Below are 12,999 nucleotides of genomic sequence, written 5' to 3'. Positions count from 1 at the left end.
GTTGTTGCCTGCCCGCGCAGGCCCGAGCGAGAAGATGAGCGGCCAGATGGGGCTTTCGGAGAGGTAGAAGAGCGTGATGGGGATGAGGGGCAGGTTGGGGGTTGGTGCGGCGTTGGGTGGGGGTGGTGGCGCGCGGGATGACGGCCGTGGTGAGCGCGGAGACGGCGGCCGTGAGCGTGCAGAGGAGGAGGAGGGTTCGCGGGGTGGGGAGGTAACGGAGGAGGTGGGAGGGGGAAGGGCGGTGGGGTTGGGAGAGGTGGGCGCGTGCCAGACAGAGGAAGCCGGCTAGGAAGCGGGAGAGGGCAAAGGCGGTGTGTGCGATCAGGAGGTAGTTGGGGAGGGAGAGGGCGAGGCCGGTGGAGGGGTCGAGGCTGGTTTCGGGGGCGGCGAGCGCGGCGCTGGGGTTGGTGGTGAAGGAGGTGATGAGCTGCTCGACGAAGAGGGACATGTTTTCTTGGGCGGACACGTAGCACCATTGGGCGAACACGGCGAGGCCGACGGTCCAGGTGCGGAGAGAGATGTTGCCGATGGACTTTTGGGCGGGGTCGACTGGGGAGCGGGAGGCTAGCTCGGCCAGCTCGGCGTCGCTTACTTCGGGCAGCGGCATGTAGTAGAAGAGGAGGGCGAGGAGGACCGAGAGGAGCGTGACGGAGAGGTAGGTCCATTGCACGTCGATCAGCGTGGTGGAGTTGACGGTGCCGGCGGGGCCCTCGAGGCGTCCGACGAAGAAGACGCGGTCCGCGAGCAGGCCGCTCAGCACGCTGCCGACGCCCTGGACGCCCTGGGCGAGGAGCAGACGCGCATCGGCGTACTCGGGCGGGCCGCACAGCACCAGAAAGGGGTTGGCGGCCGTCTCGAGCACGGCCAGCCCGAAGCCAACCACCAAAAGTACTCGCCATGAACCCACGGTACGCGCCCACCACCGCCCGGGCCAGAACATGATCGTACCAGCGCCATAGATCAACAACCCCACCATAAGCGTCGCGTTAAACCCACCCACCGACTCATCCCCGGCCCTCTTCCCCCTCCTCCTCCTCACACTCACCCTTCTCGCCCTCTTCCGCCTCCTCTCCCTATCCCCCCCATTTCCACCATCCCCCCCCCTCCTCGTCCGATGATGTTCATCATGCCTGAGCAACCACCCCCCGACCACCAACGGCCCCAACAAATACCCGCCGCCGAAATACACCGCCGTCAGGCTGAGCACCTGTGCGCGCGAAATGTGTGCCACCACGGCCACCGCGCCGTTGAGCGTGTTGAGCAGGCCGTACGAGAAGCCCCAGAGGAAGAAGAGGATGCTGGCGAAGGCGTTGTAGCGGAGGGATTCGCGCGGGGTGGTGGTGAGGAGGTTTTCGGGGCGGCGGAGGGTGATGAAGGTGGGGGCGTGGTGGTGGTGGTGGTGGTGGTGGAGGGAGCTGCGGTGGGAGTTGCTGCGGCGGGTGAGGTCGGGGGTGGTGGTGCTACTGCTGGTGGTGGGGATGGGAGGGGTGGTGGTGGAGAGGAAGTCGCGGATGGAGATGTCGTCCGAGGCGGAGGCGGGGGTGGGCGCGTCGTTGTCGGCGGCGGGCGGGGTGAGGGAGAGGGTGGGTGCTGGGGGGGCGAGGCCGGTGCTGGCGAGCATGGCGCCGATGGACGCGCCGCCGCGGCGCTGGTGCTCGTCCTTGCTGGTGCTGGTGCTGCTGCTGGTGCCGGTGGCGCGGGTGCTGCTGCGCAGGGTGCCGTCCGGGTCGACGAGCATGGCCGGCAGGATGCGGATGATGAGTGGTTTGAGGGTCGGGATGCAGGCGCAGATGATGCCCACGTTGACCTCAACGGCCGACCACATCAGCGAGAGGGAGGCGTTCCACGAGAAGCCGGCGCTGCGGCCGAAGCTGGCCATGGGGTCGGTCGAGGCGGTCGTCGGGATGTGGTCGATGGCTCGCTGGAGGTAGTAGATGCGGACGACGTCGACGATGGTCACGAAGATGCCGAGCGCGAAGGTCATGACCAGGATCGCCTTTTGGCGCGGGGGCAGCCGCATGCCGGTGAGGACGGGGATGGGCAGGGCGAGGATGGCGAGGTCGGTGGTGATGTTGACCGGGGCCGAGCAGATGAACTCGGTGAGCAGCGGGATGCAACGGGCGGCCTTCACGCTGAGGTCCCAGGCCGCATCGGTCGGGTGGCATTGGAAGATGTTCATGAAGGTCAGGATGGTCCCGGCAACGTTGACGATGCCCAGGACGGCCCACGATGCCAGGCGGAGGACCTTCAGCGTATTCTTGGACAGACGCAGGTAGAAGATGAGAATGGACGTTTTGGTCGCCATCAAGGCCGGGTTCTAAACATGGGTCATTAGACTGAAAACCAAAAGCGGGTTCGGGGATACGCACGTAGAGGATAGAAAAGACATATTCAGCCATCCTCAAACCGGCCTCCTTGTCGGGTTCGATATCTTCATCATGCCTCCCCAGGCCGTGCGTGGTGCCCAGGTCGATACTCACACTCAGAAACACGGCGATGAGCCAGGCCAGCACGATCATGTAGTCGTCCCAGGCGGTCCGGCGGACGATGCCGACGCGGGACACCATGCGGGCGGCGACGAACACGGTCGAGAGGGCCAGCGTCGCCGTCGTCACGGCGAACACGACCGGACCCCTGTCGGGGAAGCCATCGTCGTCGGCTTCCCCTGTCCCCTCACCAGACATGATGGGCTAAAGATGGATGCGTGCGATGATGTGTGTCGTTGTATGGCCTTGTATGTCGCTGCGTGTCAGATCAGTTAGGACTCCTCTGGGGCCGTCGCCAGGCCCTGTCCTCTCGAAGCTCGGGGACGGCTCGGCCGGATAGTAAGACGGTGTTCTGGTGGCGGTATATGGCTGGTCCCGAGGCCATCGCTAAGAGGACGAAGTGCTATCTAAAGTGCTCGGGGACACCGAGCTGGTGGCTGCGCTATTGAGGCAATATTGGGCACGATAATGAGATGGTCGGTCTGTGTCCGACCGTCTGGTGTATGGCAGCTGAATCTTGGGGGCGTTTCTGATGAGATGAAACTTCGAACACGGTCTTTCACGCCATTTCATGACATTTGATGGTGGATGTCATGAGTCAGGAGGTGGGCACCCCTGAGCTTTGGAAGGTGTGGATTGAGTGGCACTGTGAGCGGAAAGGCGAAGAAGACTTTGTAGGATTGATTGCCCTTGTATCCTGTAAAGATGAACTGAAGGATGGCAGAGGCTGTGCAAGAGACTGGCATGGACAAGGAGACTTGGCCGAGTGAATCCTCCCCAACCTTGACCCTGCCTCCCCAACTTTGCTGACTTCCATGTTTCCTAACTCACCGCTTTCCAGCGTTGCATTGAGCTTCCATCTCCACGATAAAATGGGCCACCTAGGACATGCCGAGCCTGCGAAGCTGCAGAGTAAGCTCAGGCAGAAAATGACCGAATTGAACACTGGCGAAGTGGGCTCTTTTCACTGGATGGCAATGACTTGCCAGAAATCCCTCGTCTATTTTTGATCGACGGAAAGGGCAAGCAGTCTCGAGGCACTGCAAGCCACTTGCTACAGCACACGCTTTGTTGAAGTGCCCCGCCAGCCGCGAAGCCAAGAGCCAAGAAGCCAAGCAACCAGTCCGTCCGATGACATCGCCAGCCAGGCCCCTATCCAATCACAGCGGGCGCCATTGCGAACTCCCCCTGGCCCCTTAGCCCTTGTTCCCCTCGTGTCGTTCGTTCACGGCCAAGGCACACAGGCATCTTGGCATCGGTACGTACTTGTACGAGCGGGATGATGGATTCCATCTGAAGAGGGGTTAAGGGACCGAGGGGTCGGTGCCGGGACCTGTGGGGGAACCCCTGGCCATTGATGGATCCCGGACACTACCGGCGTCGGCTCTCGCGATCACTGGCATGGTGAGAGGTCTCCCATTCAGATCCTAGCAGCCGTAAATGTACAAAGTGTTAGATTCTTGACTTACAAAGCCCCTTTCCAAACAATCAAGCTTCCGTCGCCCGATCCCTCTCCCTCTCGTCAACCTCCTCCTCAGATCCCCCATTACCCTTCGTCTCTGCCGCCTTCCACCCCGTCCCTGCCTGCATGACCAACACCAACACGCACATGACGGCGGCCGACTTGTACAGCACCTCCAAGGCCCGTTCGTATCCAACCACGGCGACCACCCGCTCGGCTGCGCTCAGAACCCCGTGCTTCCACACCACGGCGGGGCTGCCAATGAGCACGGTAATCAATTTCTCCCTCGCCTTGTCCAGCCCCTCGCCACCATCCAATTTCTCGAACCCAGCCACAAGGGCATCCCGTAGCGTCCGCGTAAATACACCGCCGCCAATGGTCGTGCCAAAACTGCCGGCAAACCCGCGGAAAGGTGGACAACAACCCAGTGACGATAAAGTGCACATCGGGGCTGGACAAATACAGCAGATGCGCCAGAGTGTAGTTAAGCGCTGCGCCGGTGCACAGCCCGTTGACAAAGACAACAGTGACGTACAGCCAGATGGGCGTAGCCGCGTTGCCCACGAACGCGAGCACAAATAGGGTCATGGAGAACAGGGCCAGTGTCAGGAGTCCGGGGAACCAGAAGGACCCGGCGTGGCGGATATGCAAGGCACCGACGAGCAGGCCGCCGATGCCGAAGCCGGCGTTGGTGGGGATGAGAATGGAACCTGCAAGGGCGGGCGACAGGCCGCGCACAGCGAGGACAAAAATGGGGGCGTAGAAGAGCACCGTCCACCGGGCGGCCATGAAGCCGAGCTGGGAAAAGCATGACAACAGGACACCGCGGGACTTGAGCACGGTTAGGGGGAGAACCGGGTTCTTGGCGCGGGACTCGACGGCGAGGAAGATAGCGAGGGTGATTAGGGAGAGGCCGATGGGGAGCGGTTGGATGGTCCCGGAGAGGCCGTAGAGAAAGAGGACGATGGTGACGGTCTAGGCAGTTAGTGTGGCTGCCTTGGGGAGATTAGGGAATGGGTATTGTGAGGCCATACCAAAGATACGGCGCCAGCGTAATCAAGACCGGCGAGCTTCTGCAGCGTTGTCTTATCCTTGGTGTTTTCATCAGCGGTGAAAGGGGGTATGCTAAGGCTGACACCGAGACCAGCAAGGGCCGCCATTGGGGCTTGGGCTCCGAACAGGAGTCGCTGTAAATGGTTAAATACATTGTCGTCGTATAAGCAGTATACGGAGTGTTGCTTACCCATCCCAGTACTGGCAGCAAGGCGCCAAACACCACGGCGCCGGCCGACACACCGAGTGTGAACCCCTGAGCCGCTGTTAGCTTAGATACATCAGTAGTGTCACGTAGCACCCACAGCGTTGGTCAAGCCGATCCACAGCCCTCTCCGCTTCTTCGAGGTGAGCTGGATGACGAGAATCATGCACAACGTCATGATGCCTCCGCTGCCGACGCCCAGCACGACCCTCCCGAGGATGAACACGGCAAAGGTCGGCGCCACAGCGGTCACCAGAGCGCCCACCGAGAAACACCCCGAGGCTAGCAAGACCATGGTGGCCGGCGAGAAAATCATGGCTAGCCGCCCGGCGAGTGGGGCCACCGAGGACATGCTGATCATGTAGGCGCTGGTGAACCACATGGCCGACTCGTAGGCATCTAGGTCCGCGGCAATGGTTGACTGGGTGGTCGAGATGCCACTCATGTTGCTGGCTGCATCGGGTTAGTATTCGTGCAGCAAACGGCTTGGATTGTTTGTTTGTGCTGCGGTAACATGGCACATAAACTCACCCTGCAGGAAGATGAGAGCCCACATGCTGAACACGATGCAGGTTGTCCGTTTCCAGCCGAGCGGTGGCTGCTCCGGGCCGGGGCCGGGCTGCCGATCGCTTGCGGGTGAGCCATCCCGGGCGGTTACGAAGCTGGACTCGGAACGGAGAAGGGGTGTGTTCTCGGCCACGGTTGGTGAAGTTGCCGAGCTGTCGTTGTCGCCGTGCCGCCGCGTGTTGAAGGGGGTTGTCATGGCTCAGCGAGTGTAGGGTTTACATTCGACTCAATTGTTCCGAGCGCGCCATACAAGGTCAATTGAGACAGGGTGTCTCGGATATTCAATGACGATGAGAGATCCGGATGTTTCACATTTCTTTTTTTTTTTTTTTTTGTTCAAATCCGGAGACTTTAATTGATTTGTAAGTCGAACCGGGGCAGGTGGAGGATCGTTCTGTCCGCGCCTTCCTCGGTTCAATGGGACCTACAAAATACTTGCTGCTTGTTAGCAACTGGGAGCCATTGATTCAAAATATCCAGTTGATGCTAGCCCGGTTGCAATTCCGACCTCGGCCGTGCCATGCCTTACAGATCATAACCTACAAGCCCAAAGGAACAGGATGAAGTCAGCAGGTAATCAAATTACCTACTATAACCCTAACCCTTTTACACAATTTTACATTTCTTCCCCCACCATGCGATCTCAGTGCCGAGGGGAGCCCCTCCATGATATCGAACTCACTCACAACTCACTCCTAACCCGCCATCCACAACCCCAGCTGGGCACTCAACATCACCACTCAACCAACACCACCACCACCACCACCACCACCACCACCACCACCACCACCATGCCCCTCCAAGACACCTATACCCTCCCCGCCGCCGCAGACATGCACGTGCACCTGCGCAACGCCCCGGGGCCCATCGCCGCCCTAGCCACCCCGACCATCCGCAAGGCCGGCATCGACACCGTCTTTGTCATGCCCAACCTGGCGCCCCGCCCTGTCGTGTCCGTCGCCGAGGCCCTCGCCTACAAGGAGGCTCTGCAGCAGCTCGACGGCGAGGTGAATTATCTCATGTCGCTGTACTTGCATGAGTTGGTTACGCCGGAGGTTATTCGGGAGGGGAGGGGGAAGGGGATTGCGGGGGTGAAGGTTAGTTCATTTTTAATTTTCTTGTTTTGTTTGTTGACTTAGTGATCGGGGAAAAGGGGCTGACCAAGGATAGGCCTACCCCCGCGGTGCAACCACCAACTCGCAGTGGGGCGTCGTGTCGTTTGATCCCTTCCATGACGTGCTTAAGGCAATGGAGGAGGAGGGCGTTGTTCTGAACCTCCATGGCGAAGTCCCTAGCAGCGCTGCCGATGGCGTGACGGTCATGAACGCCGAGATTAGGTTCTTGCCGGTGCTGAAGGGGCTGGTGGAGAAGTACCCCAAGCTCAAGATCGTGTTGGAGCACTGCACCTCGGCCGATGCGGTTGAAGCGGTCAAGTCGTTGCCTGAGAATGTCGTTGGGACGATTGTAGGTCTTCTCTCCTCCCGAGTGGCGAGATACTGGTGCTGACTCTGTAGACCGCGCATCATCTCTCCCTTCTGGTAGATGACTGGTCCGCCAAACGTGGTACGGTTCTTCTCCGCTCCTCCTTTCATACTATCAGCTAAAGGCACCCAGCACCACTACTGCAAACCCTCCGCCAAGTCCCCCGAGGACCGCCGGCGCCCTTCTCACGGCGGTTGTCACCAGCAACGGCAAGTTCTTCCTCGGCACCGATAGCGCCGGTACGTACTGCCCCCCACCTCCAGCCCTCACAAAGCTAACATAGCTCCCACTCCAGCCCGCGACATCACCTCCAAAAAAGGCAAAGGCAACACCGCAGCCGGCGTCTTCACCCAGCCCTACGCCCTCGGCTACGTATGTCCCCCCTCACCCCCTTTCCCTTTTGCTCTCCCCCCCCCCTCCCCAACCCCCCTACCCCCAAAACCAACCAACCTCCCACTAACCACCCCCCCTAAACCACCACAGGTCCTAACCGCCCTCGAAGAGGCCATCGCCCGGGGCGACATTCCGGCGGACTCGGTGACCGAGGACGCGCTCAAGGGCTTCCTGTCCGAGTACGGCCGGCAGTTCTACGGCGTGGCGCCCGCGACGCGCCAGATCCGCCTGACACGCGACGGCGCCCGCGTCGAGGAGTCGCTGCGCGGGGACGGGGTCGAGATCGTGCCGTTCCGCGCGGGCGAGTTGACGTGGGGTGTTGAGTGGTTGTAGTTGTGGAGGGGGATGGCTGTGAGGGGTTATGTTGTGGGGGGTTTGTTTGTAGGGGAGGGGGTGGTGGGTTGGTGATGTAGCTGAGGGGAGTGGGAGGTGAGGAAACAAAAGTCAGGCGAGCGTATGGGAATACCAATGGGGATTGTAAAATGGGTTGTGTTGGGGTCTAAAAGTATACCAGGCGAAGGGTGGCGGTAGTTGATAGAACGCACGGCCGAGGCTGTCTGTATAGAAATGACATTGGGATTTCATGCTTTTGCTTCCCTCCAACCTGTGATAGATATGATATGCTATGCCACCAAGAGCCCCTGATAATTTATATAAAATCAACTGGGCTGCTTTATCGCCTGCCACCCGAAAACGCCACCCACCAGTTAAATAATTTCCATCCCTATCATCCACAGCCACACATCTCTTCGTCGACTGGCAAATTTCCGCCTTCACAAGCATTTACTCCCTCACCCCAAACCCTACCTACACCCTCGAGATATTCGCACCCCCCGCAACCTGCCCCGACGCCTGTGTCTGTCCCTGAGCAGCAGCGGCACCTCCACCCGCACTCCCCGGCCCCGCCCTCTTCCGCTTCACCGGCTGATACACATCATTGAAATTCATCGACACACCCAAGAAGCGCATATCCACATCCGGCTGATAGGCCAAGTCGCCAAGCAGGATCTGCAAGCGGGCCTTGAAGCTGGCGCCGAGCTGGCGCAGACGGTCCTGCAGCGCGGGCAGCTCCGACCGGAGGCTGTCACCGCCGGCCCCGATGCCGCCGGCGGTTGAGTCGTCTTCGTCGCCGGTGATGAAGGGATCGTCACGGGGGAGGTCCGTGCCGGGGCCGGACAGCTTGGGTTTCTTGTTGGGTCGCATGTGCAGCATGCTGGCGGCGTCGGCTTCCTGCCGGCGGGTAAAGTCCGAGAGGGACCAGCTGTACAGCCCGTCGACGCAGTCGCGGTACGCGAGCATGGTGCGTAGGAGCTCGCTTAGTTGTATCATGTAGGAGTTGCGGTCTTCGGAGGCGGCGGCGCTCGCGGTGGTGGAGTTGGGGTCCTGTTGGGCGGCGGCTTCTTTGAGGGAGTCGTGGTATTGCCTGCGGCGGGCGCCGAGGAGGCCCTTGTGGGTGATGGAGGTCAGGTATTTTGTGTGTGCGGTGATGAGGTCGTCGAGCGTGCAGTCTTCCTTGCGGATGTTGGTTTGCAGCTCGGTCCAGCTGGATTCAATCACCTCGAAAAGGATGTAGTATTGCAGCTGGCCGACGAAGTGCACCATCTCGGCGAGCACGCCGCGGGTGCTCTTCCAGGTCAGGAGGACCTCTTCGTCTGAGGTCTGGAGAACACCGCGAGAACCGGTCATGCACTTGCGCCAAGTCGACGACAGGGCGAACTCGACGCGCTTGATGCGCCAGAGGAAGTTGAACACCTTGAGGTATTGGCGGTTACCCCATTCGGTCACAACCACGTCTACGGGGGCGTCGATCTTGTACTCGAGCGTGAAGCAGTCCCAGCCGATGTCGCCGTGGCTGAGCTGGAGCATGCGGGCATCGAGCCGCCTGAGGACTTCCTCGCTGTCGTACTGGGCGTTGGAGTCGCCGAACGCGTGTTCCGCCGGCAACTGGAAGCGATTGGCGGTGACATTATGACGAGCAAGGCCGATCGAGGGGCGTGGACGATCATTCCATGAGGAGGGCAATAAAGTCGCCCTGGCCGAGAAGAATGTAGTTCTTGAGCCCTTGCAGATGATCGAAGAGGCGGAAGCGGCTGCTCATGAGATGCATCAACCGCCGCATGGTTGTCTTGTATGCTTCATCAATCCAGGTTTCGAGTGTCGCAGTGTCGCCGTAGCTCAACGGCTTGGAAGACGTCTTGCTATAAGCATCGACCCATTGACTATCACCGCAGCTGTGTCGGATGAAGTTGAGCGACTTTCCGATTAGAAAGACCTTCTGGGCGAAGTCGGCTGTGGTGATGCTGGGGACCATGCGATCCACTACTTCGTACTTTGAGTTCCAGACACTGGCATGGCCCTTAGCCTTGGACTCCATGTGGTCTTCGTCGTTGGGGCTCTGCTCCCTCACAAAGAACTCTAGGTGCGGGTCTGATAGCTCTCCGTCGTAAACCCAACGTCGGAGGATGTCGTAGAATGGCCGTGTTACGTCTGCCAGAAGGCGCTCTGCAAATGCTGCCACTACGGGATCGCCGTGAGAGGTAGAGAACCCGTGTATCATGCTGATGATCTGCCCGCCGTGCTTGGTCTTGCTTTCTTCCGCGATCAGCGACATCAATCGCAAGCCCATGGTCGCCTCGCGAGTCCACACGACACAGCGTTTTAGGGTCACGCCGACCTTGCCAATACCACCGCGGGGGGCAGACTCATCGATGACCGAGAGTGCTCTTCGTATTTGCGCTTCGAGGGTCGCAACAAGGGTTAGGTACGTTCCGGAGCTCATTGTTAATGGCAGCTCGTAAGCTCTGCCCAAGTCAGACCCTTTGCTTGAGACTTGACAAAGTTTGCTAAACCCCTGTACAGTAACGACGGCTCGGCTAGAGTATGGAGGAGAGATATTATCGGCGGAGGGAGAGTAGGGGGTAGCTGTAATGCAGTTTCCTTGGCGAAAGGGAGGGTAGTGGACGACAGCCCTTGGAGTGTATAAGGCAAGTCTCTTAATAGGACCATCTCTGTCGGCTCAAATTCGTTCGAGTTGTCGGCTAGCAGGGTGGACTTTATGGAAACATCCCTTGGGGCTTTTTTTGGTGTGCTCTCGACGGCGGGTGGTGGTGTCGGCGGCGTCTCCTCGGGCTCAGGCTGGGTGCGCTTGGGTCTCTCTGTCGGTAGTTTCTTCAGATCTCCGGGCGCGAATGCATCGCTCACAGATCCTTCTTCTGGGGTGGCGACGACAGTTGGCGCCCTTGAGCGCTGCTGTTTTTCAACGGCTCGCGGGGGTGGTCGTTGCGCTAGAGGCTTTGGCGGACTCAAGGGCAGGGGTTCGTTGGGATCTGGAGAGTCGGAAAGCTGGAAGAGCAAATACAATATCGCCCATTTCTGGGTTAGGACTGGTAGTGACAGAAGCCTTGTGTAGAGGTTGGAAAACCTCAGCGCCTGGCTGGGGTTGCTCTTGGATCAGTTTGCGCTTGATCAAGTCCGAGGCATGGTTAACGTCGGAAGAGACAGCGGGAAAGGCCTTCATGCCTAGGGAGCGTGTTAGCGACGGTATAATGTGTATACTAGCAGCAGAAGGCCCTCACTGTTCAATGATATTCCGGACAAGCTCGAAGGATTCATCATGTTTTTCTTGCGCCGTCTGCTCGTCGTCGTTGGGGTTGATGGGCACCAAATGGGAGATCAGGCTGTCGATGGCATTCGAGATGTGGTTGCGATTATTGTTGGCCATGGCTGCATGATGCCGAGCTATAATGCAGGGTTATTCAGAATGGCTAGCTGAGCGGCGGTTTTATTTTATTGCATCGCTGTTCGTCGCCGTCGAGAGCTTAGGAGGCGGGGGACGCGACGCGACGAGGGGACAATGAGCATCAGGCCTGGGCCCAGAGGAGTAACGGACGCACGCACGAACGCCAAGAACGCCGGGCTTAGTGGTCGCTCACACTGCTCAGTTTGACCCTGTGGGGGACCGGTACCCCCCTACTCACACAACCTTTGGTGCTAACCCAAGTACCCCACGCTGCTGTCACCCGGATTCCCGCTGCAACGCCCGCTGCCCTTGTCGCTGGAAGCTCCATCAAAATTCGACCACCACCGAGCCCGCCTGCCCAAGACCGACCACCTCAGTCCGGCGAACTGACCATAATATCATCCATTCGTCCACGCTACCCTGCCCGATTCATCGATTTGAATCGGAAATTTTGATCGCATGAATGATACCTACATTTTGATGCGCAAATGAACGCGGCTTCGCCCCACGATTGTGCAGCATCTCGTGCGCGACGGTCCTGACGCCCTTCTTCCCGCGCTCTCGCCGACCGCATCCCGCGCCCGCTCTCGCTTATAACCGTGGCCGGCCGTACACCGCGAGCTCCCACCACTATGGTCGACATCAACCCCGCCGCCCTGAGTCGGCCATCTATCAGCCTCTCGACACCGGTTCTATCGAAGCAGTCTATCAATGTTTCGGTGCCGTCAATACACAAGGCACCCAAAACGAGCCAACTTATACCCGCCCGCATTGACCTCGAACCTATCTACACGGCGCTCAAGGCCAGCATCGGCACAGAGCAATGGCCCACCTACAAAGAATCTATAACCAATTTTCTGATCGGTACTGCTTTGCCGTCTAGCGCACATGTGCGCCAATTGGGAATGTGAATGTATAGGCTGACAAGTTTCGCGTAGGTCGCCTTAACCAGGCCGAGTTTAGCGAGCGCATCGAACCCATACTCGCCTCCCCCGATGGCTCCAAAGAACACCTTCACAACCAGCTTATCGCCGCCATATATGGCAATGTCACACGGGAGATGCCCGACCAGGGCCTTGCGCCTTGGGTCAGCACAAACGATAAGCCGTCGCCGGCGACCGGAAGCAAACCCGTGTCTGGGGATGCTGCCGAGCGGAGGTTAAAGGGGGAGGTCATGCAGCTCCCGGCGCGTGACAGGAGGCGCATCAAGGATCTTGCACACAACGACGTGAGCCAGGGCATGCGGTGGAGTATTGCAGAATCCATGCTGACGGCGTGCCTCAGTTTGATCCGTACGAGTCGCTCGCGAATATGTTCACGGACCAGGCCCGGATGCGACCCGCCAAGACGGCCGAGGTGCCTGCCAGTGCGGGCGGCGGCCTAAGCCGGATGAGTATGCACGCTACTCCCTGGCGATCGTTAAACCTAGCTGACGTCCTGGAGACTTTGACCTCGAAATTAGGAAACGCTACGCGCAACCATTGGCCGTCGAGTCGGGCGAGTTCCCCGACGTTAGCAATATCGAGGCGCGGATGCTACCTTTCTGTTACGAGGCAGGCCTCGCATCCGGACATGCGCCAGACGCAGCGCAGTTCATGTCGATCGCCACGAA

The 12,999-nt window shown here is 59.5% G+C and overlaps 5 protein-coding genes across 5 annotated transcripts in view; 2 read left to right on the top strand and 3 right to left on the bottom strand.

Annotated features, from left to right (window-relative positions):
- The window catches only part of CHGG_07030 (uncharacterized protein), a gene marked incomplete at both ends in the record, with an annotated part of 3,610 nt that extends 926 nt beyond the window's left edge, over positions 1-2,684 (bottom strand). The window contains 2 exons of the mRNA XM_001224685.1: positions 143-2,317; positions 2,370-2,684. Coding sequence (XP_001224686.1) covers positions 143-2,317; positions 2,370-2,684 — 2,490 coding nt within the window. The remainder of the gene's footprint in view (positions 1-142; positions 2,318-2,369) is intronic.
- Positions 2,685-3,974: 1,290 nt separating this feature from the next.
- CHGG_07029 (uncharacterized protein) lies at positions 3,975-5,969 on the bottom strand (the record flags this gene model as incomplete). The annotated part of the gene is made up of 6 exons (XM_001224684.1): positions 3,975-4,338; positions 4,484-4,923; positions 4,983-5,135; positions 5,192-5,272; positions 5,364-5,659; positions 5,738-5,969. The coding sequence occupies 6 exons, from the start codon at positions 5,967-5,969 to the stop codon at positions 3,975-3,977; spliced, it is 1,566 nt and encodes a 521-aa protein (XP_001224685.1).
- A 595-nt stretch (positions 5,970-6,564) lies between these two features.
- On the top strand, positions 6,565-7,981 carry CHGG_07028 (uncharacterized protein; the record flags this gene model as incomplete). The annotated part of the gene is made up of 5 exons (XM_001224683.1): positions 6,565-6,870; positions 6,944-7,237; positions 7,374-7,494; positions 7,551-7,627; positions 7,739-7,981. 5 exons carry the CDS (start codon positions 6,565-6,567, stop codon positions 7,979-7,981), a joined length of 1,041 nt encoding a protein of 346 aa, XP_001224684.1.
- A 474-nt stretch (positions 7,982-8,455) lies between these two features.
- On the bottom strand, positions 8,456-11,781 carry CHGG_07027 (uncharacterized protein; the record flags this gene model as incomplete). The annotated part of the gene is made up of 6 exons (XM_001224682.1): positions 8,456-9,680; positions 9,760-10,491; positions 10,611-10,990; positions 11,204-11,222; positions 11,550-11,617; positions 11,779-11,781. 6 exons carry the CDS (start codon positions 11,779-11,781, stop codon positions 8,456-8,458), a joined length of 2,427 nt encoding a protein of 808 aa, XP_001224683.1.
- Positions 11,782-12,019: 238 nt separating this feature from the next.
- Positions 12,020-12,771, top strand: CHGG_07026 (uncharacterized protein; the record flags this gene model as incomplete). Its single annotated transcript, XM_001224681.1, has 2 exons — positions 12,020-12,277; positions 12,340-12,771. The coding sequence occupies 2 exons, from the start codon at positions 12,020-12,022 to the stop codon at positions 12,769-12,771; spliced, it is 690 nt and encodes a 229-aa protein (XP_001224682.1).
- Positions 12,772-12,999: the final 228 nt, after the last annotated feature.

The sequence above is a fragment of the Chaetomium globosum genome, genomic scaffold (genome assembly GCF_000143365.1).
Source record: "Chaetomium globosum CBS 148.51 scaffold_5 genomic scaffold, whole genome shotgun sequence".
NCBI classification, from domain to species: Eukaryota; Fungi; Ascomycota; class Sordariomycetes; order Sordariales; family Chaetomiaceae; genus Chaetomium; species Chaetomium globosum.
The sequence above is the reverse complement of the archived record's forward strand: the minus strand, read 5'-3'. Positions and strand labels throughout refer to the sequence as shown.